This window comes from Drosophila arizonae, chromosome 2 (assembly GCF_054131065.1).
Source record: "Drosophila arizonae isolate 15081-1271.41 chromosome 2, UAZ_ARI_1.0, whole genome shotgun sequence".
Lineage (NCBI taxonomy): Eukaryota > Metazoa > Arthropoda > Insecta > Diptera > Drosophilidae > Drosophila > Drosophila arizonae.
The window spans coordinates 32,647,199-32,674,805 of NC_142922.1; the positions used below are offsets into that span (position 1 = coordinate 32,647,199).

At 40.0% G+C, this 27,607-nt stretch overlaps 5 protein-coding genes across 7 annotated transcripts; 2 read left to right on the forward strand and 3 right to left on the reverse strand.

Moving 5' to 3' along the window:
- Window positions 1-78: 78 nt before the first annotated feature.
- Window positions 79-5,255, reverse strand: Patr-1 (Protein associated with topo II related - 1). The gene is made up of 5 exons (XM_018017797.2): window positions 5,099-5,255; window positions 4,159-4,912; window positions 2,213-3,726; window positions 1,899-2,144; window positions 79-1,811 (listed from the first exon to the last, which is right to left on the reverse strand). The coding sequence occupies exons 1-5, from the start codon at window positions 5,141-5,143 to the stop codon at window positions 1,533-1,535; spliced, it is 2,838 nt and encodes a 945-aa protein (XP_017873286.1). The 5' UTR covers window positions 5,144-5,255; the 3' UTR covers window positions 79-1,532.
- A 150-nt stretch (window positions 5,256-5,405) lies between these two features.
- On the reverse strand, window positions 5,406-6,871 carry bdwf (bedwarfed). 2 transcript variants are annotated; one of them, XM_089462264.1, is made up of 3 exons: window positions 6,318-6,871; window positions 5,852-6,250; window positions 5,406-5,785 (listed from the first exon to the last, which is right to left on the reverse strand). In XM_089462264.1, exons 1-3 carry the CDS (start codon window positions 6,708-6,710, stop codon window positions 5,672-5,674), a joined length of 906 nt encoding a protein of 301 aa, XP_089318390.1. In that variant the 5' UTR covers window positions 6,711-6,871; the 3' UTR covers window positions 5,406-5,671. The 2 variants fall into 2 exon arrangements, with proteins under 2 accessions (XP_089318390.1, XP_017873299.1); XM_018017810.2 differs by having other exon boundaries at window positions 5,406-6,250; window positions 6,318-6,869.
- A 1,892-nt stretch (window positions 6,872-8,763) lies between these two features.
- On the forward strand, window positions 8,764-11,215 carry LOC108620830 (peroxidase). Its single transcript, XM_018017804.2, has 5 exons — window positions 8,764-10,094; window positions 10,154-10,493; window positions 10,555-10,753; window positions 10,816-10,921; window positions 10,987-11,215. Exons 1-5 carry the CDS (start codon window positions 8,803-8,805, stop codon window positions 11,066-11,068), a joined length of 2,019 nt encoding a protein of 672 aa, XP_017873293.1. The 5' UTR covers window positions 8,764-8,802; the 3' UTR covers window positions 11,069-11,215.
- A 146-nt stretch (window positions 11,216-11,361) lies between these two features.
- LOC108617534 (uncharacterized) lies at window positions 11,362-14,312 on the forward strand. Its single transcript, XM_089474699.1, has 3 exons — window positions 11,362-12,426; window positions 12,496-12,720; window positions 12,778-14,312. Exons 1-3 carry the CDS (start codon window positions 12,393-12,395, stop codon window positions 14,034-14,036), a joined length of 1,518 nt encoding a protein of 505 aa, XP_089330825.1. The 5' UTR covers window positions 11,362-12,392; the 3' UTR covers window positions 14,037-14,312.
- Window positions 14,313-15,778: 1,466 nt separating this feature from the next.
- On the reverse strand, window positions 15,779-27,387 carry Pxd (Peroxidase). 2 transcript variants are annotated; one of them, XM_089468698.1, is made up of 9 exons: window positions 26,957-27,387; window positions 18,317-18,480; window positions 18,048-18,254; window positions 17,769-17,980; window positions 16,963-17,707; window positions 16,695-16,851; window positions 16,270-16,639; window positions 16,100-16,205; window positions 15,779-16,043 (listed from the first exon to the last, which is right to left on the reverse strand). In XM_089468698.1, exons 1-9 carry the CDS (start codon window positions 26,957-26,959, stop codon window positions 15,935-15,937), a joined length of 2,073 nt encoding a protein of 690 aa, XP_089324824.1. In that variant the 5' UTR covers window positions 26,960-27,387; the 3' UTR covers window positions 15,779-15,934. The 2 variants fall into 2 exon arrangements, with proteins under 2 accessions (XP_089324824.1, XP_017873292.1); XM_018017803.2 differs by having other exon boundaries at window positions 18,317-18,492.
- Between the last annotated feature and the right edge of the window lie 220 nt (window positions 27,388-27,607).

Sequence of the window (27,607 nt, forward strand, 5' to 3'; positions counted from 1 at the left end):
ACGTATTCATTGTGTATTTGTAAAGACAATTTATAAAATTTTCTCAATGCTCGTTGTGCCATCAAAATAGTAATGAAATTATTTATTAGAAATATTTATTTATTGAATGTGACAAATGATAAGATTTTTGTTTTCTTAATAATATTTCACGCCAAGTACATTATTTGCTTTGATCTGTTTTTATAAAGATTAAAAAATGTATTCCTTAAACATCATGGTGCTATAAATACATCAGTATACGCAAACATGCATCATACCTATTGTATCATATGTAATATATCATCCACTTAATCTGTAATTTAATTGTGAAAAGCCGACCTATAAGGGTTTCTTTCTTTCTTTCTTCTAAAAACATATCGAGTTATAAAAATGAATAAAGAAGCACGTAATTAAAGTAGATGAAACTTAAAGTATGACACGAAAAACACATACAAATCGATACTCGTGTTGTGTAAATTATTGAAATAGATTCAAATATAAATCATATAAAAAGATTTGTCAGTTAAGAGAATGACGGAGGTTGAAAACAAATTTAGTCCGTGTTTTTTTTGTTGCTTTTCTTTTTGTATATATTTCTAAAAAAACAGAAATGAGCAATTATATGCTGTTACAATTCTGCTTACATTTTAGGCTCTTTTAAATACACAAAATGTATCACAATTTTGAATATTTGTTGTAATAGAAACTTTTATGTATATATTATATATATATAAAATTGTATGCATGTGAGACAACGTTGCATTGTGTTTAAAGGGGTTTTTTACCTTAATTTAATTCATAAAAAAAATAAAATAAAAAACAAAAAAATACATCTTCCAATGCAATTCAAGTCTGATTATTTACAAAGTACCAAAATTAGATAAAAAGTTACTAATAAAAATTTGACATAAATAATGAAAGAGTGGAACAAATTAAAATGAATTCATTAAATTGTCAAAAGTACAATAAGTATATTTATATATATATTTTAAATTTGAAATAGTTTAATTATAGGCAATTTTGAATTACTCACAAATGTAACCTATGCAAATCAGCCAAGTAAACAATTTAACAGGTCTCAATAAAATATAGATGTCGACAATCATTCACTATTAAATACAGAATGGCATATATACAATGAGCAAAATCTTTAATGCCATAACAAAGTATTTGGATTCTTGAAGTGAACAAATACGTTTGATGAAAAGAACGTAAATTGTGTTTGTTGTTGTTTTTGCAGTTGCTTACATGGTTAACTAATTTTTACGAGTACTTTTATATTTTGTTTCGCGTTTCATTATATATATGAGCTCTGCTGGTGATATATGTACATGTATGTGTGTGTGTGAATGAATTTCTTTTACAAATTGTGCGCGTTTCTCATAATGTATGTGTAAAATCAAACAATACAGCACAATGCATTTTTTAAACATATATATTAACTGCTGAATAAGACATTAATGTCAGACCTCATACATGGGAGTTTTTTTTATTTTCTATTATGACTTTCTCATCCCAAAATTAGTTTTAAAAAAAAGGAATAATGCCTGCGTTTAATTAATTTGATGTTTAGCTTGCGTAATTAAAGCTAGAAGCGCATCTAGTTTCAAGTCTTTGAAACGCGCAAAGTGATTCATCATTGGTTGAATCGCATCTGACTCAATAGCCGCTGAGATGGTTTGATTCTGAATGGTGCGATTAAGACAGGATGCAACCTGCGCAAGAAACTCACGCCACTTTTGTCGGCTCTCCTCGGTAAGCGTTGAGTCGGTGTTTGAAACGTAGATCGCCTCTACGCGTAGTATCAATCCGACAAGCGACAGAATGCCAAACTAAAAGAATGATGAAATATGTAGCAATCATTGAGCATGGCTGCATGACAGTAAACAGTAAACATACAAAGCATTGCATAAACTTACGCGACTACAGAAAATGCCCGACATCTTTTTATCGGTCATGGTAAACGCAGTTGAAATGTTGATAATTGTTTCTAAATTCGCTTCATGTATTTGATTTTTGAATTCCGGATAAAGCGCAAAGAGACAACCGTCTACATCTTCTCGATCTTTCTTAACGACATTTTGCAGTGAACAGAACACTCCGCTCCACACTGTCCAACGTATCGGCTGATCAGCAATAAATGGCATTATGCGGCGTAATAGTATCTGAAGAGTGCAGAAATTCAAGCTATAAGAATGTGCGACACATAAATATAAACATGCATATCAAATACCTTGCCCTTGCGCACGTTCATCATCGATACAACCTTATTGAAAGTGAGGCCGGCTTTCAGCTTACTCACTAAAACATCGCGCGGCTCAATTTCATAGTTGAATTTGTTCTTAAGCGCTGGATTCATGCTTTGTGGATTATTCGCCTCAGCCGCTCGCTCTTCGGGCGTTTTATTCGCCATCTCGAGTTGCTCCACGGCGGCAATGCGTTCGCTCTCCTTCTTCTTCTTCAATATAATGGTTGCCATTACCTCCGGACTCTCTAGGTCCTCCAACTTCAGCAGATACCTATATAGGGTCTCTATGTGCAGCAAAATATGTCGCGACTTCCGCATGCTGCTCGGCACAAGCACCACCTCGGGTTGGCCCTCATTGTTTTTATCGGAGCTCTGCCTAGTAGCTGACGATGCTGACCCAGTATTGTCCGTGGTTGCGCTGTCGCTGCCCATGATCTCAGCATCAATTATCTTGCGGGGCGCCGTCACACTTCCGTACTGCAACTTGCCCAGAGAGTTTTCAAACTTCAGGGGAGAGAACACATATCCAGAGAGAATGTTGCTGTTGTTGCCACTGTTTGTGATTCCGCTGGTGTTGCTGCTGCTCGTGTTGTCCGAGTTGCGTCTTTCGCGATGCTGCTGCCCGTTGCGAGAGCCATTTTTGTTGCCCAACTGAACCAGAATGAGCTGCGCATGACCTCGCGGCTGCGTCAGTGGATGATTCAGCTGGTTGTCCTTGTGTGCCTGACTGTGACGAACCTGTCCGTTCTTGCGCTCCCTGTACACCGTGTAATAGTAGTCGTCAATGTACGGAGTGTCCGTGTTCAACTGTGACAGCTGGATGCCAATCAGCCAATGCTTGTCTCGCGTACTCATCAGATTGGCATATTCGTCGAACTCCTCCTGAGGCAGGTTGCCGCCGTAACGGTTCATTTGCTGCTGCTGCTGTTGTTGCTGCTGCTGCATCTGCTGCGGAAGCAGCTGCTGCTGCTTTTGGCGATCGCCGGGTCGACTGAGCTGCTGCTGGCGAACAGCTGCCGCGTTCTGCAGCAGCGGATGGTTCTGCTGAATTTCCTGAACCAGTCGCATGTTAAACATGTTATACATCGAGTTGGGTTGCTGATTAAGCAAATTGTGTGGCGGCAGGCGGGGCGGCAACACAGGCATGTAGGCCGCTGAATGCAAGCCAACGGCGCGCATCGCATTGAAGCTGGGATGCATGGCAAAGTTGTTGAGCGCCGTGGGCAGATGTGGATTTGGCAGTGGACGAGGAAAATTGGGCGGCAAAACATGCTGCTGCAATAGGGGATGCTGCGGCAGGTTCGTAGCTAGGCCAGTTGGATACATAAATCCTGGCGGCGCACGATTCCCACTAATTCCATTTAGCTGTTGATGCTGTGGCTGCGGCGTGGGCATTAGACCCGGCCCTGCGCTGGATCCGCCCATGTGATGTGGACCATGAAAACCTATATTTGGCCTTGGCGGCGGCGTTTGAGACGTGGCTAAAAATCCAGGAGGTGCTGAAATAGCAAATAGATATTTTTTAATTTCAATTCAGATTCAATTTGGCTTTTAACTGATTAATAAAGTTATTGTAATTGGAAAATATTGATATAATACACATTTGCTAGTTTATATATTGATATAATATACATTTACTAGTTTATAGCCTAGAACTGTTTTGATAATGATAAAAATTGCACTTTTACACTAATATGAAATCCAAACTTCGACAATACATTATGTTATTAATAAAATATGTGAATATAAAACAGGAAATATAATACAAAATAATTAAATATTGCCGAAGTTTACACTCACTGCGTATATAAATACATTTGTACACATACATACATATAATTTATATTAGTTCTCTAAGTGCAATTTTTCCTCTTCATCTAAACAATATGTGCATGCATGATTGCATGATTTATTTATGAAATGTGATTTACCCTTGTGCTGCGGCGGTTGCTTTTGTAGCTGTTGTTGGTGTTGGGCTAACGTTGCCGTTGACACCAAGTGCTGCCGATTGATTAAATTCAAATCCTGTTGGGGCAGAGGCTGTGAATGCTGCTGATGTAGTTGTTGCTGTTGTTGTTGTTTGGGCACTGCCTGTTGTATGATCAGATTACGTTCAATGTCTTCGAGTGTTGTGATTTTGGCTGTCGCCGCTGTTGGCATTGGCGGTATCCCAAAATTGGCGTTCGCCTCCTGCAGTGGCTTTATTTGCGTGATTGCCATTACGGCTGCGGATGCGTCTGCCTGCGGCTGGGGCTTAAATGCGCTGCGAAAGTTGTCTCGAAAAAGATTTTGATTGCTGGGCAAGGGGAAGGAGGGTTGGGTAGTCCAAACGCCAGAGTCCAAGTTAATGCGATTGCTTCCATCGCTTTCACCGAACGTACTTAAATCTACATCGTCTAATTTTATTGATGATAAATTTAATTCCAAGTCTAAGTCGTCGATGCTACCGCTCTGAAACCCACGCAACGGCAATTGCTGTTGCCGATTAAGCAAAGCACCGTTACCGCTAGAGTCATGATCTGTAAAGTCTTTGCGAGCTTTTTCGCCGTTGCCGCCAAGTAGCACAAGCGTTTCGTGGGCTTCCTCCCAGTCGCCGTTTATGGCAGAGCCGAACGTCTCGTCGTTGAGGGCGTCGTACTCTTCTTCCGGGGGCTCAGCGATTCGCCCGTCGCTGCCATCATCATCCTATACAATAAAATATATTTATTGTTGTTAGCACATTTTAATTTATTTAGGCGAAAAAAGCATGGTGGCAAATTAGGTGCATTTTTTTCTTTTTCCAGACGATTGCATTTGTAAGAAAAATGAGCCTGCGCTTTATATCTGTTTTCTAGGTACTTCATTGTACATTGTTCTTCTTTAAATTCTCACCGGTATACTTGTAGTTGTATCAAAACCGAAAAACGAATCGTCCATTGCGAATAACTATTTGTTTTATAAAAAATTATCATGACTTGTCAGTCACCATGAATGGCTAAGTTGGGAAGAAGAAGTTCAATAGAGTCCACATCATCCACAGGCCACATCTACATTAAATACCGATGTTCAAACTATCGATAACACACATCGATAAGAATGTTCAAAATGTTTCCGCATTGTTAAGTCAATGATGATAAACTGAGTTTGCAAATGATTGTAATTTTGATGTTAGGGAAGTCAAATGAAAATTCTTTACAAGTATTTAATAATTCGGACGATACAATCATCCATGTATTAGATTTTATATATCTTACAAATTTACATCATTTGTTAAAAAAAAAATGAATCCGTGAACAATTTGCGAAAAACACAAATAAATTGATGGGTATTAAATTTAGTGAATAATTACAATTTTATCAATTAGAAACTAATTATTTAAAGGCGTATAATAAAATTCACATTTACTCTTATCTAACTATATATATCCTAATCAAATTAGTTAAGTAGTAATTTGTATAATACTTATTATTTAAGTGACAATTTGCGTTGCTCGATTTCAAGGAGTTTCTTTTTCAATTCTATTTTTTCCGTCATTAATTGCTCCATGACTGAGTGGTGCCTCTTATTTTCAATTAGTTTCTGTTTATAAAGATTGCAAAATTCATTTAGCGCAATTTGCGTGTTACAAGCAACATCATTAATTACACTTATTCTTTTACTTATTGCCTCCAGTTCCTTTTTAATTGCCTGACTTCCATATTTGGTGCTCTTGCCACTCTGCAAGAAGAGCGGATCAATGTCGATATCAATTTCAGCCTTTGTGTCTTCAGGCTCATAGGCAAGTCCAGACACATCTTGCAGTGCACTATGGTCCTCTTCTTCGGGCACAACATCTTCCACATCTTCCATTTCGAATGTCGCATTCGAATTATCCTGCAAATCGTCCTCAGACGCATTCATTATTATTTGACTGACATCGTCGTTCAAGCGACATAAGCTGGCTATAGTTTCCTCAGCAGAGCTCAGACCAGTGGCTAGGGGTATATTATGCATTTCGTTTTTCTCCACTTTCTTGATTATGAATCTCTTCCAGTCCTTCAATGCCTGTCAATAACCAAGAATATATAACAATTAGAGGACAATGCGCGTATTGATAGAGCGGGAACCTCACCTTTTTCCACGTAGCGGCGTCTTTTTGCGGCGGCCCACTAGCATTCAGCTCGGACGTGAGTTGTTCCCACAGCGATTCATATGAGTTACGTGTCTCCCAAGATGGATTTTGCAGCAACACGGGGTTTTTCTTTATAAATTTCAGTATTATTAGCTCCTGTGTCGGATTCCGAGGCTTACCTCGGTGGCGGTCATTGGACCGAGGCAAGATTTTATACTTTCGATTCTGTGGAGAACCAGTAACGTTTGCATTGGGATGCATTCTATTCATGTGTTTGCTTAAGTTTGTTGTTGTAGTTTTGTACGATAGCTTGGCTTTGCATATGTTACATAAGGCGAAGGTGTCATCAACTGCCCTAAAAAAGCACCATATTTCACTTGTTTTCCTCTTCATATTGTTATTGTTTAATGCAATTTACTGTCTTCCACAATTTTTTTTTTTTATTAATCGCGACAGTGCTGGTAAGGACCTGATATAGTGTTGCAATACAGCCAAAGAAAATATATGGGGTATTCTGAAAAAATTTGATGTTAAATTGAGCCTCTACTGTACTGCAATGCAGAATGCATGAGTTAAATAAACGAAACGTATAGATTTAGGCATTTATTTATTTCGCTTGATTTGGTCACACTACTACTACTTCGCGTTTTTTTTCAAAGGTAAAAAATTACGTAGATTGAATGCAAAGCTAAGGACAGGGGTGGTTCGAAAAATGCTATCTCTAATCGACTGCTCGACTACGAGATCTCGTGAAACTTATGAGCAACTAATGTTCCAATAATTCCAGCATGAGACCGCAATCAGTGTTGTGAGTGTTAGCCTATTTCAGGCTAGATCTAGCCTATTGAAAATGAGACTGGGACGGAATAGCCAGATATTAGGGAAGACTATGCTATCCTTGTCCATAAGAGAACTGTAAAGTAGAAGAAACTTTTGTCTATCTCATCTAATAAATATGAATATTAATGTACATAATCTATTTAGTATATCAACATTTAGCCTCAAGGGCAGCAGATGTATCAGTTCTTTAGTCGTCCAGACCCTGTGCGGATCAGCCGTGCAGTGCAGTGAAGTGTTTTATTTTTTTATTTTTGGGTGTTTTTCTTTATTTTACTTTTTTATTTTCATTAATTTTTTCTTGTTCGCTGCAGTGCAGTAAAGTGAAATGTGGAATCGTAGAGGAAATACTTGATAGAAATCCGTAGAGGTACTAGGTAGAGACAATATGTAGAGGCAATGTCTAGAGGAAATATGTAGTGGCAATTTTTAGAGGCAATATGTAGGGGAATAAGTAATTTATAGAGCCAATACTTGAAAGAAAGGGAAATTCAATTCTATACTTAAAATTTGGTAACTCTGGATTTAAAGATTAAGAGATATAATTTTATAACTGATTTTCGGTAAGATTTTTAAAATACAGTAAAAACGGGAGTAGTATTAATTTCGGGAAACTAACTCAATCTGCGCTGGAATATACATACATACTTTAAAATATTCTCTAGCTCTTCTGGATTCTGAGCGCCGGAAAGACAGACAGGGTTTAGCCGTCTTAGCTGACGAGCTGTGAACGACGGCTCTGATCAGGAATATTTGTACTTTATGGAGTCTGCCCCGCATCCTTCTGCTGTTATATATATTAACAGAACAACTATACGCTCATATCATATTTTCATTGGGCTAAGGGTATAATAAACAAAAATCTAAGGAAAACAAATTTGTTAATTAAATATTCGTATTGAATATTATCACTAATTTATGAATATTAAATTCTTCTTCTGAAATTATTACGCTTTACATTTTTATTTTAGCTTAAAATTAAAATTTGAAATTTTTAAGTGCGTATGTGTGCGCGTGAATGTGTGTGTATGTGTGTACATATTTAATGTTTGTCGTGTTGGTTCAGGGTATCTCTTAGTTTATCATTCCCTAGAGCACTCTTGTTTCTTTCTCTCAGTTTAGTTATTGTCTTAAAATTATATTTGCGATTTATCAAAATTTATTTCGACTTGAGCCCCGCTGATAATCAAACTTTCAATGGGTTCTGAATATCGTATATTATGTGTATGTGTGAATTTGTGAATTAATGTAAATAAAAGTTGGCAAATCTTGAGGCACATACATACATATATATGTACGTATTTTATACATGATGTACATACATATACATTATTATAGTGTTATGGAATATTAATACTTCTTTGCTGACATTACAGAGCGTAAGCGACACGAAATGAATGGTTGCTGAGCTTCCAAGTACTTATTATCTTTAAATCTGAAAGCTAAGCATTTTCTTAATCTTTGGCATCAAACTAAGAATTTGGCACGTGCGTGTTATGCTGCGCTATGCGGAAGATAATATTCTATCAAATCACGACTGTCACGGCTCAATGATCGTGCGAAAAGAAAGAAAATCTTGATCGCTAGCGGGCGTATATATGCGGTGTCAGTGATGAAAGTGCATCAGAGTTAGCTCACTTCGATAACAATGAGGGTAATTACTACGGTCGCCGGGTTACTTTTGCTGGTGATCAGCCCGTCAATGGCGAAGGATCAACCGGCTGGTTGCCCATTTCATCCCTTGGAATCGTTGGACCTGGGTTCTTCGAAGGCAGAGCTGGAAAAAGCAGGCAGACCTAAGCGAAACAGCGGGTTGTATGATGGCTTGGACGAGCTGCTGAAGAGCGTTTTGCCCAAGAACAGCATCAGTCCAGGGCTCAGCAGTTGGATAAGCTCGGCCGAACATGATAAGCCAGTCCAGCAGCCCATCAAATGCGGCGTTCCACCCCTGAACTGTTTGAATGATACCAAGAACCTGCACTATCGCAGCATTGACGGCTCGTGCAATAACTTGCTGTATCCCGAGTTCGGCATCGCCACCTCCCGGTATAAGCGTCTTCTGCGGCCTGCGTACGTGCAGAATGGGCAGACGGTGCCCAACGCCCGCCTGCTCTCGCTGTCACTGTACGGCGAGAAGACAGTGATGGACAAGTTTCGCACGGTGGCTTCCATGCAGTTCGGCCAGTTCGTCGCCCACGACATCAGCCAGTTGACCACGAGGGGCGCGCCCAGAGACTGTTGCGCTGAGTCACGCCATCCGCAGTGTCAGCCCATAACACTAGCGGCGGGTGGACCCATCGCCTACAATACGGGCAAGTCATGTCTCAGCTTTGCACGCGCCCTATCCGACGCGGACGGCATCTGTCCCAAGAGTGGGCTGCCCTACAGCGAAAAGCTGTCTGTGGTCACAGCCTACTTGGATCTGTCATCGATCTACGGCAATTCACCGGCGCAAAATCAACGGGTGCGCCGCTTCAAGGGCGGTCAGCTCCGGACAGTGTACGCCAACGGGCAGCAGTGGTTGCCCGTGACGCAGAACCATGAGGGTGAATGTGGCATTAATAGTGAGTGCTACACCATGCCCGACTTACGCAATCGATTCACGCCGACGATTGCCGTACTTCACACGATTATGGTGCGGGAGCACAACCGACTGGCGGAGCAGTTGGCCCTGCTGAATCCCCACTACAACGATGAGCGCTTGTACCAGGAAGCCCGCAAGATCAATATTGCGCAGTATCAGAAGATCACATACTACGACTACCTGGTGGCTGTTCTGGGCAGCGCTTACACGAATATGAATGGCCTGACTTACCCCCACTCAGAGTACTCAACTGACTATGTGAACGACTATGACGAGAGCGTTAACCCCAATCCCTACGCTGAGTTTTCTGCTGCTGCCTTCCGTTATTCGCACACTCAGATATCCGGCTGGTTCTCGTAAGTGATAATATTTTGTGTATTTACGTGGCACTGATTGACTTTCCACTCAATTGCAGAATGGTTTCGTCTGATCGCTATGCAAATCAGACTCTACGCCTCAGCGACTTCTTTGAGACTCCTGAGACTATCCGTTTGCTGTCCTCGAACTACAATTTCGCTGATTTGGTTCGCGGAATGGCTACGCAACTGCAGAAGCGAGCCGACTCCAATATCGATCGCGAGATCAAGCACTTCTTTAATCGCAAAGTGTTCGAGGAGTTCGGATCCGACCTCAAGTCGTTGGATATTCAACGTGCCCGCGATTTCGGACTTCCATCCTACAATGACCTTCGTGAGTTCTGTGGTCTGCGGCGAGCCCATGAATGGTCGGAATTCGCCACCGAAATACCCAGAGAGGTTGGGCACATTGCACCCAATATAATTTAATGTCATCCAAAGCCTAACCATTTTTTTGCAGAAAATTAACTTGTTACGTAAGCTGTATGCCTCCCCAGCCGATGTCGAGCTGAGTGTGGGTGGTACTCTCGAGTTCCACGTACCAGGCTCAGTGTTTGGCCCCACATTGCTGTGTGTGGTCGGAAAACAGTTCCAAAACACTCGTCGAGGAGATCGCTTCTTCTTTGAACGCGAAAATCATCTCAGTGGCTTCTCGCGCAGTGAGTGTAAACATAAGTGCAATAATCGGACTCTCCCTTAATACTATTCCATGTTTGCATAGGTCAACTGGCGGAGATACGGAAAATAAGTTTGGCTTCACTGTTCTGCAACAATGTGCAAAGCTTACATTATATCCAGCCGAATGTTTTCATTTTCCCCAATACTCGGTAAGTCACAATCTGCTCATGCCTATTGAATACGAAAATAAAACTCATTTCTTGTGCATTTTCAGCAATATTTTGATAAGCTGCAATGATATTCCTCAACTTGATCTTACTAAATGGCAAGACCTAACTCCCCAACTGGTCAACTAAACTGGGTAGCCAATTTAGTGGGAAGTCTTTAAATATTACTTTGTTGAATAACCAGCTGATAGATAATCAAATTCCAGCTTCATAATAAATGTTCTTTTTTTTTTTTTTTTTTTAATAAAAGTTAAAATTCCTTAGCCTTGCCCGTAATTATAGCTAATCATTGTAATATGTTTTCGATGTGAGGTGAAATGAACACAGAATTTAGGCAGAGATAAGAGCGGTAATGCTGTTATAAGTACTGTGATTCCTGTTTTTCTGAAAAGATTGACAGATATGTATGTCGAGGTTGCTCAACTGGGAGATCCCTTGAATTCTGCAAAGACCTGATATAAAGCGGGCGTGTTATCCAAAATCTATAAATTACAAAATTGAGTACTATTTACATAGACCTACACAGTAAATTTGAATTCTTCTGAATGTCGACTCAGCTTTTCACCCTGATCAAGAATATACATATATACTTTATAGGGTCTGATGCATATATTTTCATAAATTTAATATACCCAGACAAAAATAATTACTTTGTAGATATTGATGGTGGCTTTCTTTCGAATTATTTATTATACACCACATAAGTGATCAATAAACCTCAATATTTCTTATCGATTTAGCGGAGCAATCTGCGATTCTAAATGAGCCATTTAGCTAAAATATTTCCAGAAAACATATTTGTTTACAGACTAGATGCTAATTCATGCTAATAGCAAATGGATGAGTCTAAAATGAGGAAAGTTGACATTAGGCATTTTATGCCAAACAATTGACCTAGTTTAATTGATTTTAGAGATAATGTTGAAGAGTATAATAGCTTAACCGATTAATACCAGAGAGTCATAACAATATGCGTGGACTAAAAAAGAGCTGATATGCATTAGAATATTGCGCAATAGGAACACAAAGACCGAAGAACTATTAACTTTCGCTCTGACCTTGCTGCTTCTTTAGCATTTGAATTCCACTGATATGCACGGATGTGGACCAACCATATGCCGACGCGCGCCAAGTTTTGTAAAATTCTTTGTAGTTTTTACGGTAGTCGTAATGGCGCGACGAAAGAAAAATATCGAACATGACAGGTGCTGGCCATAGAAAGTCAATGAGATTTATATTCGAGCCATTATTAATTTCATCAAAATATAGAGAATAAAGAAACCCAAATAATAGACAGATTTCTCAGTAGATGTGATTAATAACGGTCCCATGGAATCTGGATGATTGAAAGTAAGATTTTAGCATTTGTATATTGTATGTGTTTGCACACATTCTTTGGATCAATATAAAAGTATTCGATTCATCGGCCAAAGACAGCATTTGTTTATTCGCCATGACGGTGATCACATTAATCTATTTCTGCTGTGGTAAGCAACAGCGAACAGGAATCGATTACGACGATTAAGAAAAATTAATAGAGTCAACTCTTGTTTTAGGGATATTCGTTGCCAACATTGTCGGCACGGTATCTACAAACAATACTGAGCAAGAAACGGGACGATTCGTTGCCACTATTCAGTCTCCGGTTCCAGCGCCACCCTCACAACCAAATGTAGTGTACAAACTATCTTCACCGCACTATCCGCATCCGCCACATCAATGTTTTTGTCCGCCGGGACCTCCAGGACCACCGGGTGTGCCGGGACCTCCAGGTCCTTCAGGTGAGCTTTGCTTTTAAAGTGATTTAATTTGCGTTATTCTATTCTACCTTTATGCAGGCTCGCCGGGAAGACCAGGTTACCCCGGTATAAAGGGAGACAAAGGATCGAAGGGAGATAAAGGTCACTTTGGGTTGCCAGGCCATCGCGGTCCAGTTGGGCCACCAGGTCATCCTGGTGACAAGCACTGGCCTGCACCTCCCCCTCTGTATCCTCATCAACCTCCTATAATAATACCCATTCCTATTCCACCGCCAAACAAGGGAAAGCATAAAGATCATGGCCATAAAGTAGTTCCCGGAATTCCTGGATTTCCAGGCCTTCCGGGGCAACCCGGGTATCCTGGCTATCCAGGTTACCCAGCTCACTCTAGCCCAGGTCATCATCATCCTGGGCGTCCAGGACATCCAGGACATCCAGGACATCCAGGTTATCCAGGACATCCAGGTAATACAGGACATTCCGGACATCCAGGACATCCAGGACATCCAGGATATCCAGGTCATCCAGGACATCATCATCCTGACCATCATCATCCTGGGCATCATCATCCTGGGCATCATCATCCTGGGCATCATCATCCTGACCATCATCATCCTGGGCATCATCATCCTGGGCATCATCATCCTGGGCATCATCATCCTGACCATCATCATCCTGGGCATCATCATCCTGGGCATCATCATCCAGGACATCATCATCCTGACCATCATCATCCTGGCCATCATCATCCTGACCATCATCATCCTGGGCATCATCATCCTGACCATCATCATCCTGGGCATCATCATCCTGGCCATCATCATCCTGGGCATCATCATCCTGGCCATCATCATCCAGGGCACCACCGGGGACCCCTACAAGATCAACCCACAGACGATTCTATGGATAATGTATTGGATACACTTGAAAGTCTAGCCGATGACCATACTGATCAAAACGATATCAACGATATCAATGATATCACCGATATCAACGATACCAATAATATCAACGATATCAACGATATCAACGATATCAATGATATCAACGATATCAACGATATCAACGAATCACTCGTGTATGTAACACAAACTTTGTTTGACGAAGGTGAATCCAGCAATTATCAGAATAGTACACCGGTGAGCACTGAAGACAGTTCTGAAGCCACCAAGCCCAACACAAATGAACAGAGTATTGAAGACCAGCAACCGGTAATCAATAGCCAGTCCTTGGAGAATAACGATGTTGAGGAACGCAGTTCGAAAGGTCCACTTATTTTATCTATTTCCACTCCTCGAAATCCACTCCAAATGTATGCATACGATAAAAGTAAATAAAAACAATTAAGAAGACTCTAGTCGAGACTGTTCGACTAGGAGATACCCTGAACCCTCTAATCTGATATTCTAATCAGTCCGCACTTCTTTTCGACACACATTCATACACACGCACGTATTAGAACGCGCTCTGCTAACTGCGCAGTAAGCAGCGACTGCGCTTGGGCTGCGCTGTAATGTGGGCAACATTATAAGAATTTATTTGTTGAATAATTTAATTTCTAGACGTACAATCTTAATGAAACTTTCAGGGCGTAATCATATGGTGAAAATGTGTATACATTCCAAAGCACAAGTCTCTAGTACTTGAAATACGCCTTTTACAAAGGTGCGGGTGAGGGGGTGGATATAGGGGTGGGTATTTGAAATACGCTTTTTACAAAAGTGAGGGTGAGGGGGTGAATTTAGAGGTGGGGGGTAAATTTTAACAAAAACCGAAATTGTATAAATTGCATATAAGCATACATTAAAAATTTGAAGACTCTAGGAATAAAGGTGTAGAAGATATAATTTTATAACTCCGATAAGGTTTTTTATCGATAAAAAAGATCGGGATGAGTTATCGATTTTTAATGATAAACTTGATATGCGCGCTGTAATTACGGACATTTAAATCTTCGGAAATCGACGCGTTCATACATACGGACAGACAGACGGACAGTCCCAAATCAACTCAGCTCGTCGCCCTGATCAAGAATATATATACTTTGTGGGGTCTGCCACGCCTCCTTCTGCCTGTTACATACATTTCAACAAAACCAATATACCCAGATTTCCCATTGAAAATGGGTTCAGGGCATAAAAAGAGATGCCAGCTTAAAATTTGAGTGAAAGTTGAAAGGATGGGCTCACAAATATTGTTTGATTATTTCATTTCCCTTTTATAATACGGTTATCGTAAAATTCGTGTAAGCAAAAGCGTACAAAAACAATGAAAAGAACAAGCAAATTCGAACAAAACAAATGCAAATGTGAGACTGCTCGACTGGGAGATACCCGGAACCGTCTAAGCTGATATTCTACTCATTCTGCACTTCTTTTATGCACACATGCATACACACGCACCCACTGCACGTATATCACGCGTTCTGCTGACTGCGCAGTGATCATATGGCTTAAATGTGTGTACATTCCATAGCACAAGTCTCTAGTACTTGAAATACGTTTTTTACAAATTGTGGGCGAAGGGGGCGTGGAATCCAAAATCTGTAAATTACAAAATCTTTATATCTATTAGCTATAAAGCTACAACGCAAATTTGAAGTCTCCAGGTCTAAAAGTGTTCAAATTAAGCATAAAAAACAAAGTAGGGTTTTCAATTATTCTCGATAAATAATTTATCGGACGAGTTATCGAAAAAAATAGATAAACTTGTACTGCCTATGGTATACAGGAGTATGCAAGCCAGCTCTCAGCTCTTATATCTTCTGAGATCGGTTTGCTCATACAGACGACGGGCGGACAGACGGACAGACGGACAGGGCTATATCGACTCAGCTAGTCGCCCTGATCAAGAATATGATTTCTTCTGCCTGTTACATACTTTTCACAAAACCATTATACCCTGATTTCCCATGGTTCAGGGTATACAAATTGGCAACAGATAATACAACAGAATGATGAAACTAACAATAGTTTCATCTACAAAGGTAACACATTTTCAGCATTCTCGTTGGGAATAAATAACGAACTATCTTGTTGGGAGAACATATGAAATCTTGTAATCTATTATAACTAAAGCATTTTTGTTCATTGGCATGATTTATTTATATATGTACATAAAAAGGGGAAATATAATACATAGAGTTTGTTGATTTTATAACTTTTTAACCTGATTAAACTATATGTTATATTTTGAACTAGTTAATGATAGGTTCGTCTGTAGAAAGTGAAAGTGATCATTTCTTTCCAAACAGAATAGAATGGTCTGATGGGGGCTGTACATTCTGGTCGATCCACTTTGTGAGGTCAACTTGCGGGATACTTGAGCATGGCACAACAGGGTTTCTGTTAAGATAATCATGACAGATAATTGTCTAACAATTTACTTTTGTTATACTCACGATCCAGAAACCGTTTTAAATGCTTCAGGTTGCATCGAAGCAATATTATTGCCGTTGTCGCATAGTAAACGCGCCATGCTTGCCTTGCGCAGCTCCGCTAATTGATCTAATTATAAAAGTATACGATTTATAAGTGTAATAAGTATAATCATTGCTAAATATTTTAGTACCTGGAGTAAAACCGGTAATTTTGTCGCCATTTTCATAGAAGAAACGATCGCCGACACGAGTTCTATAGAATTGTTCTGTTAGAATGCAGAGGAACGTAGGACCGGCTAATGCACCGGCTACATGTGCCTCTAAGGAAGCCCCGACTGTCAGATCCACGTCCTCATGACTCGCATAGAGAGACCTGAGTGTAGCAATTATTTGGGGGCTGATCAGATCGCCGAAGTCCTCCCATGAGCTAGCGCGTTTTAGGCCACAAAATTCTCTCATATCATTGTAAGACGCAAGTCCGTGATCACGATTGCGTTGAATATCCAGTGATCGCAGATCGGATCCAAAAGGCATATTACGTCTAAATAAGAAATGCTTAATCTAAGAAAGAGGAATTACTTAGTTGTACGGTAGTATTATCCATATCTATACACACCTGTCTGTCAAAATTGATATCCGTCAGCTCTTCGGGCTGAGTCGCATGACCTCTGGTGAGGGAGTCGAAGTTGTCGCCGACTTCGAGAATGCCAGGGCGATTAAACCAATCACTGAGTGTCAATGAGCCAAGCACTGATCGTAGCTCGGACAGAAGACTACAAATATAAACAGTTATAACAATTATAGTCTTTCACGTAGTAATTCCTTACAGGTCAAAAATATACTCTTCATGCTTTTAAGGTAGAACTAACTGTAATTGTACTTACTCTAATCTACCCTCGATCTGGGAATGGAAATATCTGAAGGCAGCCGTGGCGTGTTCGTTTAATACACTGGGGTCGATGTTGGCATCGTAGTCATTCACGTAGCTACCGCCGGGTGCTTTGTAGATTATGCGATTCTTTATCATATTTTCGCCACCCAGGAAGATGGGGAGCCATTCGTAGTAGCTGATGTGTTGGTACTGGGCAATGTTAATTTTGCGGGCCTCTTGGAATAGCGTGCGATCATCGAAGTGCGGATTCAGCGCTGCGAGAGCATCGGCAATGCGGTTATGCTCACGCAGCAGCACGGTTTGTAGGATAGCAAGTCCTGGGTTCTGATTGACACGCACGTCGCCAGCTCTGTAGCAGACCTCATTGGGATCAACAGCGTCGCAGTCCCCTGTGACGTTGCGGGACAAGGGCAGCCACTTGGCTCCGTTGCGCTCCTCCACGATCATACGACCGCCTTGGAATTCACGGATGTCGCTGTTTTGCTGTATGGAGTTACCGTAGACCAGCGACAGGTCCATGTAGGCAGTGACTACTGTAAGCTGTTCGGCCGGTCCACCGGTGTATTGGCAGTTGGAATCACGGTCTGTCAGTGTGCGAACAAAGTTCAGGCATTCCGTACCCACTTGGGAGTACGCCGGATCGTGAGGCGGCACAATTATAGCAAAGCAGGTCTTATGGGCAACGTCTAAGCCAACCAGGCGTCCATCATCGGTGCAGCAACGCGTCGGATGTTTCTCTATGGAAGTGAACATTGGTAATTGGAGAATTGGCATGATGGGATATAAATGGATTCGTACTTGATTGGGTTCCACCAGCTTGCATGCTCATGTCGTGAGTTATTATCTGGCCCCATTGCATATTGTGCAGCGTGAACTGGGGATCGGGCACATCCTGTTCGCCAAACGCCACCAGGGATACCAGACGTGCACTGGGCAGCTCATCGCCAGTGACAGAACGAGTTGGTGCTGAGATTCCATCGGCGTACTTGGGCGATAAAAGACGTCCGTATCTTACAAATAAGAAATTCGATGTTTGCATTGATAGTGATGTAAGGGTATTGTAAGTTTAAGTCCTACTTTGTATTGGGAACGCCAAGTCCTGGACGTTCCAAGTGATTGCACGAGCCATCCATCGTGCGATAGGCCGACTTCTCACACACAGCTGGAGGACTCGCGCATGTGATTCGCGCTGGCATCGGAGGCGCTCGTGGGGTGTTCACAATTGAGAGGAAGGGATTTTGAGGTGCGGGTGAAGTATCCGCCAGTCCCGTGGGTAGGGCATTTCTGGAGATAAGTAAACAGTGTCAGTGTTCATAGTTGGGGTGTTGGAAGGCCAAGGCTCTTACCCTAGTAAAAACTGACTTGGTGTGCCCTGAAGATACCCAAACCCATGGAAGTTTCCTCCACGAGGCTGCAGATGATCGTTGTGTACGATATGATAGCCAGAGGACACCTTTAGGCCAACTGTCTCATAGACAAGGCCCAAAAGGCCAAGTAGGAGCATAATTTGCTGAAAGCAACGCTGAGATGAAGTGTACCATTGGTGTTATTAAACTATTTAAATTAAATTTATAGATATAACACTTTACATATGTCTATATATAACGGAAGTAGGGCATGTTGAACATTCGTTTGAGTATCACTTATTTTAGCTCTTAGTGGATTTGGATGTCTGCAGTCTATTGACATTGTGAAATCCGTTTCGATCTACTAGCAGCCGGGGCATGTACTGCTACTTTGCATGTCAGCCAAGTATTAGTGCAGCTAGGGAAAAGTTGACTGCAGCCATTCAAAGTGGATCGACAGACTCCTGCTGTTATGGTCAGAACTGGTTTCATCACCTTTTCGGCTTCAGTTCTGTCTCTGTATTATTTATTTGCATTGCGACATTTGAGCATAGAGACCAAACCAACATTTCGAGGTGAATTTCTCGAATTTATAGCGAGCATACGAGAATGTATTCATAGGACTTATAAATACACTTGGGTAAATAATTTATTATATACAATATACCACTATGTACTGTGAACTGAGCTAGCGTGAAAAGTCTCATAATTGTTTTATTATGATAATGCTCATTTGACCAATTTGCAGTCTACTTATGTAAGCAAGCTGAATCGCTGGTCTCTATTAGTTACTTGATCACAATGAACTTTGTTTTTGCAGCTCTCTAGCCTCGGGCTTACAGACTCATTTATCTGGCAAGCGAGCTACCACGACTCAAAGCCTAAAGTCAGACATTTGTGCCAAATGCCAGCTGCATGCAAATGCGCAGATATTAGCCACCAATGCGCCGCCGCGGGTTCCGTGACAAAAGCTAACACAAACAGATAGTACTATAGTATAGCATGTTTTAATTGCATGCCAAGCAGAACAATGGCTAAGACAATGGGATCGAACAGACGGCTGCAGTTCAACATGAAAAGCTGCAATGAGTCTTGGATACGGTAACAGGCTCTGGCCGGGTCGGCTTCCTAGTTGGGTCAGCCTCGTGCCTCAATTCACAGCAGCAATGCACGCTCCGTCGTCCATGTAGCCCAACAATCTCCAACATCGGGCATATCAAATTAGAAAAATAACATAAACGGGTAGACCCACGATTTTGAATTCTAATTTAAACTGGATTAACAAGGCAGTTGACTAGCACAACCCAAGCAACAGTCGTTGCTCAAGGTTAATCATTGATATTTTCGCAAATGCTTAGCGACAGCTCACCCTTCCAGTTCATATCGAAGAGGCTGTGTACCGAAACTAGCTAATCTCATTTATAAATATGATAAATTAAAATCTGAAAACATATGAATATATGACATCCACTGTAAATGCTTAGAGCAGGATTAATAAATATCTGAGATATTTCTTGTACAGTAGAAAAGATTATGGGCAAAAAAAGATATATATGTAAGTAGGCGATGGACTCGAGTATGTATTTCAAATTGGTTAGTAATGAATTTTAATGAACGAATTGGCTGTTACAGTTACATTCCCCAGTGTATGGGTCAGAAATTCTCGCATATTTTATTGGGAATACATGCATTTTAAGTGGGCCAACATATAGCTGACGACTTCTGTCCATATCGGGTAAATGCGAGCAAATTTTTACAACTTTAACGACTTCTAATTAAAATCGAGCTCGGAGTCGTTCGCGTCGCCAAAGAAATTTGGTGATCATTAAAGTGTAAAATAGCTCAGCGCAAGACGATAAAGAAATTCGATACAAAATGATTGATTTATTGATGGCTGGCCCAGACTGGCCTAGACTGGTCCCAGCCTTATAGAGCGGCCCCCAGTGTTGCGCCTGCTCGCCAGTGCTCCATAATGGATATATAGACGTACATATCTGTCAGCATCTTTCTGGCGGTCCGAGGCATGTAAACGTGCTCTGCCCACCAATCGACAGGCATGCCGATAGGTCTATCGTCTATGTAAGTAACAAGCACTAATTGAAATTGCCATTTATAGTGAAAGTGTCCCAAAGCCAGTGGAGCACCAAGACTATCCAACAGCACCTTAAGGCAGCGCGGATCGGGTCGCAGCTCTGCTCTGATCTGCTCTGGTATTCGAAGCGTCAGCTTATGTGTTGTGTAAGTATTTTGCTTCTTCTGAGATCTGCGATAAATAATTACAAAATATTTGCGCTATTCTGCAAGCGAAATCGAAGGCACAGACATATTTTATGCAACAACATGACAGCTTTTCGTATAATTGATGCCAATAAGTAGAGTGGCACATCGAGTGCCCACACAAACATAATAACTCTCAGTGTGAGTGTGGTACATGTCTGTGACTGTGTGTGTGTGTGTGTGTGTGCATAGTGCACAAAAAATATTCATCTACATTCACATAGACACGCATGAGCATGTTTTGTATCGAAAAAGTCTTGTGACCAACCAGACCCAGCCAGAGCTCTGGCAGCAGTTGGCTAAAAGTCACATAAGCTTAAAACACTGAGTGTATCGAGCAGTATATGTATATAGCATAATACACTAACTCGATGGGGTGATTAGCAATTTATGAACTTTTTGGGCGCGAGTGGTTGCATTTTGGCCGAAAAATCCATTAATTAATTAATGGCGAATGCAATTATCAGTTGCCTTTGTCGTCGTAAATTTAGATGCTGCAAACAAATTGATTCTTAACGGTTTTTTGGCCAATTTAGGCAGTTGGTGGTAACTGGTTGCAGAGGAAATTGAAATACGGCCAGTTGCAATCGTTAGCCTCAAATATATAGATGGAGCATTTATGCTTCCATCCGTGTTTTAGGTTTGGATTGAGTTGATGTCAATCATAATGTTCCTTTATTGTGTTAGCTAACTCGCAAAGAGCTTTTAAGCAGAGACGCCAAAAACTGGTATGTAATTATTTATTTTTTATTTTCTCAGGTTGGCCAGAAAGAGTATAAGCCACCCATAAGTAGTTGGCTGAAAAGTCATCGCCAGCTTGCATGGAGGGGCTATCGTTCTACCGTCAGTCCCAAGGTAGTGCAATGCCTTTCGCCATACCGAGTGACATATCACGATTTCGACTTTAGAGCTGGCCCGTAGTACGCCTGCTTCACTTTTAATTAGTGACAGCGTCGAGCCACTTGAATCAGCTAATAACTTGAATAGGTGCTATAAATTTTGGAAGCAAAAATTTAGGCATATCCTTTATACTTTTATTTGTTTGTCGTTCAATTTACAGTTGCTTTCGCATCAGCAACTCTGCTGGACCGTATTATACTTGTTTTTGCAACAAGTATTTAAGTATTCAAAATGTTCATTTCTTTTATGACACCCTAATTTCTACACACACTTGAAAATATTTAACAAATTAAAAATATAAACAAACATCGGTATTCAGCATTTGTTAAGAGCCGGTTTCAATACGGTCCGGTTTCAATATTGTCGTTGCTTGGGTAAATTGGGGGATTGTCACTGTTAATATATGTATATATATATGTATATACTTAAACATATTATAATATTTCTTAGTACATTATTTGTTACGAGATATATGCAAATGAATGTGTAAAGCAAAAGTAATCACATGGGCTAATTTATTAAAGTCTAATTGAAAGTTATTTATAGGCCGCATTCACTTTAAACATTGATATTCCAAAAATGCCATAATAACCTTTTTCCTTTCACAATCACAATCCCATCACTTTAGTGTTCCAATCTCTCTACACAGTCTAACTGGTGCATAGTTCAATCCCTTGCTTGGCTATAATAATCGTGTTTCCCATGAGCTACTGCTTGGTTGAGTTTTGGCCGTAGCATGTTTCAGCGGCAATTAAAACCAAGGTAATTATGATGCTCTTAACGCAATTGCCGTATCCGGCCCGGTTCCGGCCCCTACGACTGCGACGGCACTGACAATGCCAACCAGAGCAGATCCAACAGCGTTGTATTTACAACGGAAGACAGAGAGTAAAAAATTGTCAGGCGACAATAACAAGAGACACGCGAGAAACAAAAAAAAAAAATAAAACAACTTTAATAATAATCACGGTTTGACGATTAAAGTCAGCGGATATGTAAAAACGCTAACGACCGTTACTTCAAGCAGTTTATATTGAGGGGTATATATTAAGTCACGTGTAGACCCTCTGGAAACCGAGACTAGACAACTTTGTTTCATCTTATATTATATGTAGTAATAATATAGTTTGCAAGAGGATTGGTAATTTATCAATTTAGGGTCTAATATACCAGCTTTGAAGGGGAGTATTAAATATTTTATAATGAAAATGAATGAATTATATAATAACGAAAATGATAATTCATATAACTATAAAAAAAAAACCGTTCCTAAAATTCGTTTAATCAGCTCTAAATAATTTGTTTAACCTATGTATGACGGTTGAACTTCATTGCAGAAAGAGGTATAAACCTTACTATCACGAAAACAAATGATGAATTCAGTCCGTTCCTACTTAGAAATTTCTGATTTTGTAGCGTCTCTCCTAATTAAAGCTCTAATTTCTACCATAAATTTCCTTGGAATGGAATCCTTACTATTTACGATTGCGATTAGCATAAGGAACGTAGTACAGGGTGTTGCTTGTTTATGCACAGGCAACTGTCTCTAGCCTTAGAGAATTAAAAGACTGATATGATTATTATTGTCCCCGTTGGCAAGATACAGCTAACAGCTGCGTGATGAGTAAAGCACGAAGTCTGTGCAACATGCTCGACACCGTCATAATTACACTGGCAATGCGCTGTCTGTGTGCAGATTGTGCGAAACAATGTGTGAATTTCTACAACTCCATTCAAATGTCGCACGCGATTCGCCACAGCTGCCACCGCCGCCACCATCGCCACCATCGCCCCTCCCCTCGCCGCCCCTCGGGCGAAGCTAACAACAAGCCTCCGTCTGAAAGATGAAGTTGTAATTGGCTTAAATTATGGCCAGATGCGGTTTGCTTTTAACCGTTAGCCGTCGGCTGTTAGCCGTAATGTCTGCCACTGACTTAAGCGCCTGTGCTGCCGCTGTTGTTGTTGTTATTGTTGCTGTTGTAGCTGCTGCTGTTATAACTGTTGCCATAGACCTTGACTTTGAAAGTGTACAAGTTGCTTGAGTAGTTGCATCAACTAACGATTCGCAGCTTAAATGAAACCGAGAGCTAATGCCAAGCCGAAACTGGTTAAATTAACGTGTCACTCGCTTTCTTTCGGCGTTCACAATTTTGAGGTCGCTAGACTCTTTTTGATTTGAATCACGTCATTGTGTCATTGTCGCCATCCATAATTACTTCAATACGAATTGCGTGTGATTTTCTCCATATTTGTCTCAAGCAGCGACAGAGGGAAATAAAAATATCTCCCTACTAAGGAGTTGATGAAATAATTGTTTCTATTCGATAAGAGATGTCAAAGAGGAAGAGCCTACTTTGTATCTATAAATAGTTTATATTTTCTTATATTTCTCATGTATTCTTCCAGCTCAAAAATTAAACTAAAACGTTCAATTGTTTTATAATTATTTTCAATTTAAATCTGAATTTTGAGCACTCTTTAAATTTGTTTCCAATTTTTCTATTCTTTGAGTTCACTTTGTCAAATTATTCTATTTTATTTTATTTTATTTTATTTTTTTTTTCAAAGTTGTATTTATATTTTCTTTTTTCATTTTTGCACCCTCAATTCAACTCTAACCAAATATATGTATATACATTTTTTAATAGATTTAATAGTTAAAATCACATTCTACGTCATGCTCGGGTAATTAATTTTGAAATTATTTATATAAGTATTTGTTGTATTATATTAACTTTATGAATTACTTTGGCTGGCGATTCTAGAGTAACGTAAGTGAAATTTTGGGATTTTCGATAGAGAAGATTAACGGTAGGTCGGCTATAATAAATAAATAGAAATAGAAATAAATAGCAAATCTGTTTGATCTTAGCTTGCCAATATTAACATATTTTAATATATTCCAAATTTGAACTCCCTAAGAAATATTTGTATCCTATTGTCATACTATAGTAGACGTGAGTATACACTATATAGTTTATTGCTTAAATGGAATACTTTTGTTTGAGTTTAGGCACTATATAAGTTAACCTTCAACTTTGATTTTGAGACATAGATATTATATAGTAACATAATTTACTTATTTTATTATCTAGTTGCCTGTATAGATTACAAATTGTAATATGTAAGAAATGGATTTCTGTGCTTGGCACGATTAACTGCATATCGCAGAGTTATGGCATTACCTAGTCGGTCATGGGCATTTAGTTGTTTTTATGAACTTTTGATTTTCCGAATTTGTCATGTGACGGTGCCATTACATTTGTGCAGACAATGTGTATTTGTGTTCGAATAAATCCATTTAAGGTTTATGTCGAGATAAGTGGACATGTGGGACGGAATGGGAAAGGTACGCGTATGGCTTATGTCGGCGAGCATTAAAGTATATATATATATATATATATTTATATGTACAGATATGTACTTAAACAATTATTGCCGACCGCATAGCCAAATTATTGAATACCAGAAAAACAATGCATCAGAAATAATGTAACTCTGAGTTTTCGAAAGCAATCTCTAATCTTCGGTTCGCCTTTGTGGGAGTTTTACCCAATAGCAGAGCAATGCCATTGTTTCCTACGCCCCGAGATGACGTGACGTGATTTGAAAAATGAAAAAAAAAAAAAAAAAAACGACCTAATCACATGTAATATTTATGGTGCATGTGAGTGTGGGTAGCTAATGGGAGCATCTGTTTATTAATCACCTAGTCTAAAGAGTTTCGGAGCAAGTGTAGATGTAAGACTTAACACGTCCATGGGCTTATGCTGCATTTGCATATTTGACTTCTGGGTTTCGGGTTTTGGTTTTGGTTTTGGAGCTGGTTCGAATATATGTATGTATATAGCCAGTGAACTGAACTGAATGTAATCGGCAAGTGAATGGCAAGTCGTCAAATTGTGGTTATACTGGCGCATAAGTAAACAAACAAACACACACACCCTAAGACGGCTATAATAATGTTTGTATATACATAAATCGTCATAATTGAGTAAATTGCGTAACTGGCTCCAAGACTCCACCAGCCGAGAGAGAAAGAGAGAGGGAGGGAGAAGTGGCGAGCAAGAGAAAGTATGTGTGTATGAGCGGTCCGCAGGGCCTGCAGCCACCGAAATTAACGCCGGGCTAGGCCCCATGCCTTGGAGCCAGTTTAGAGTTCTACTGAGTATTAAGCCGCCTTCAATGCAAATAGCTCACACACCAAACCAAAACAATGGCAGTGTAACTGGCATTTAACTTTTGCTTTGGCCACTACCGGCAGTTGGCCCCACTTGAAAAATTCAAATATGCCTGTATATAATGGCAGTGAATAATTTATGGTTGCTGCTAAGAGTTGTTGACTGTCTGCATTGATTAGTATTGAAAATACTTACAATACTGGCTTGCCTAGAGCCGATGCCGAACAATGGGGCGTATTCAATCAGATGGCGTCAATTTGCGGCCATGCACCAAATCGCCTGATCTATTAATAAAGATGGTGCGAGGTGTGAGGGGCAGGGTGGCTGGTTGGCAGGAGGGCAGGGGCGGCAGGGGGAGTGGGCAGTAGTAAGCATGAAAGGGAATTTGAAGATCCATTTTGTGATAGTTTCATGCCCCTCAATTCAGGACAGCCATACAAAAGCACCACAAGAAAGAAAACGAATTCAACTATGAAGGTCATTCGGTTGCTACCTTAAATTAATTACAATACTTTACCTTTAATGTTAGGAAAAAACACAAACAAAACACAAATGCAATTTTCAACACAATAACAATTATTATGTTACTTTCAAAGCTGTGTGTGTGTTTTTTAGTGTACGGCTAAGACTTGGGCTGGTATCGCATAAACAATAGTCTGTAATTTGTTTTTAAATAAGCCATTAAAGGCGGCCAACATAAAGTGGTATGCATAGTTAGAGTCAGATTAACAAATAATCTCGAATTATACATGCATAAGCACCAAACGAGTACACATTTTTCATTTATTTTACACACTCAAAGCAGTTCAAGTCACTTGCGAAAGTGCAACGTGTCCGACCATAATGTGGTCAGCATCAAGGCGACATAAAAGCCTTCTTATCTTATTATTTGCAAATTTTGTATTAACCAGAAAATGAACAGGAGCCAGTTTACTCAAGTCTGGATACTTTGGAACATGTTCGCAGCTTATTGAAAATAAGTAAAATGAAAAAAAAAAAAAAAAAATTGTACATATATATAAAAGTACAAATGCGTCTAATTAATTTTATAATTATTATAGGTTTTTTTTTTTCAAAATTAAAAAATATATCAAAGTCCTTAACCTTAATAGAGTATATTAGTTTTCTGCAATATATTTAGAATTTCGATATTTCTGTAATTTATAGCCAATCTATATTTATTTAGAAATATTTGAAGCATGTGGATAATTGATTCATTTAAATTAAATAAACATTGTTTATTTATAAATATGTATAGATGGCCTCAAGTTCTGCTACTTACCATGCTAAACTTCTCTCCTCTCTCTCTCTCTCTCTTCAGCAATGTGTTTTTATTTTTTGGAAACAGTTATTTATCTTTCACTTTTAATTACTCGCGATATGTAATACCTTAAATATAGGTCTACGAGCACACAGTATTTGCTATTCGACAATTGCCAAACCTGAATCGTGAATTGCACGCTCAGCTGGGCATATATTAGATATCGTATATTGATATTGGCAAGAAATATTTTGATTTGATTCGATTTGGTTTAATTTGATATAGCAAATTTGCAGCTTAATTGGCCACACAACACCACTCAACACCTGCTCATAGGTGAGCACCAAGCTCTTAGTCGACAGCTGGATTAGATTACGATCCGTTGGGTAAATGTCTTTCGACCAAAACCAAGTACCCAAGTTGCTGTCGGCGGCAAACTAACTGGCCAGCCGTTGATTTTTGGGCTTTTATAACGAATCGGCATGGACTGCCGCAGCAACTCAGCAGCTGAGTAACTGAGTAACTGAGCAACGGAGCTGCACAGCGTCTAGGCCAACCAAGCTGCCTGAGCTTGTGTTTGAGCGTTTGCTTAAAGCCAGTTTACAGTTGGTAGTGCTGCAGGCGCAGGCGCAGGCGCGACGCATTGAATGGAAGAGGCGAGTGCAGGCGCAG

Excerpts from the sequence above, each read along its gene's own strand:
- bdwf (XM_018017810.2), bottom strand. The coding sequence starts at position 6,710 with ATGAAGAGGAAAACAAGTGAAATATGGTGCTTTTTTAGGGCAGTTGAT. Across the intron at positions 6,251-6,317 it reads ACGCCGCTACGTGGAAAAAG|GCATTGAAGGACTGGAAGAG; the intron begins GTGAGGTTCCCG and ends GGTTATTGACAG.
- LOC108617534 (XM_089474699.1), top strand. The coding sequence starts at position 12,393 with ATGACGGTGATCACATTAATCTATTTCTGCTGTG. Across the intron at positions 12,427-12,495 it reads ATTAATCTATTTCTGCTGTG|GGATATTCGTTGCCAACATT; the intron begins GTAAGCAACAGC and ends CTCTTGTTTTAG. Across the intron at positions 12,721-12,777 it reads GGGACCTCCAGGTCCTTCAG|GCTCGCCGGGAAGACCAGGT; the intron begins GTGAGCTTTGCT and ends ACCTTTATGCAG.
- Patr-1 (XM_018017797.2), bottom strand. The coding sequence starts at position 5,143 with ATGGACGATTCGTTTTTCGGTTTTGATACAACTACAAGTATACCG. Across the intron at positions 4,913-5,098 it reads ATACAACTACAAGTATACCG|GATGATGATGGCAGCGACGG; the intron begins GTGAGAATTTAA and ends TTTATTGTATAG. Across the intron at positions 1,812-1,898 it reads CGGGCATTTTCTGTAGTCGC|TTTGGCATTCTGTCGCTTGT; the intron begins GTAAGTTTATGC and ends TCATTCTTTTAG.
- Pxd (XM_018017803.2), bottom strand. Across the intron at positions 17,708-17,768 it reads AGCTGGTGGAACCCAATCAA|AGAAACATCCGACGCGTTGC; the intron begins GTACGAATCCAT and ends TCACTTCCATAG. Across the intron at positions 16,852-16,962 it reads CAGATCGAGGGTAGATTAGA|TCTTCTGTCCGAGCTACGAT; the intron begins GTAAGTACAATT and ends TTATATTTGTAG.
- LOC108620830 (XM_018017804.2), top strand. The coding sequence starts at position 8,803 with ATGAGGGTAATTACTACGGTCGCCGGGTTACTTTTGCTGGTGATCAGC. Across the intron at positions 10,494-10,554 it reads CCACCGAAATACCCAGAGAG|AAAATTAACTTGTTACGTAA; the intron begins GTTGGGCACATT and ends ATTTTTTTGCAG. Across the intron at positions 10,922-10,986 it reads TTCATTTTCCCCAATACTCG|CAATATTTTGATAAGCTGCA; the intron begins GTAAGTCACAAT and ends GTGCATTTTCAG.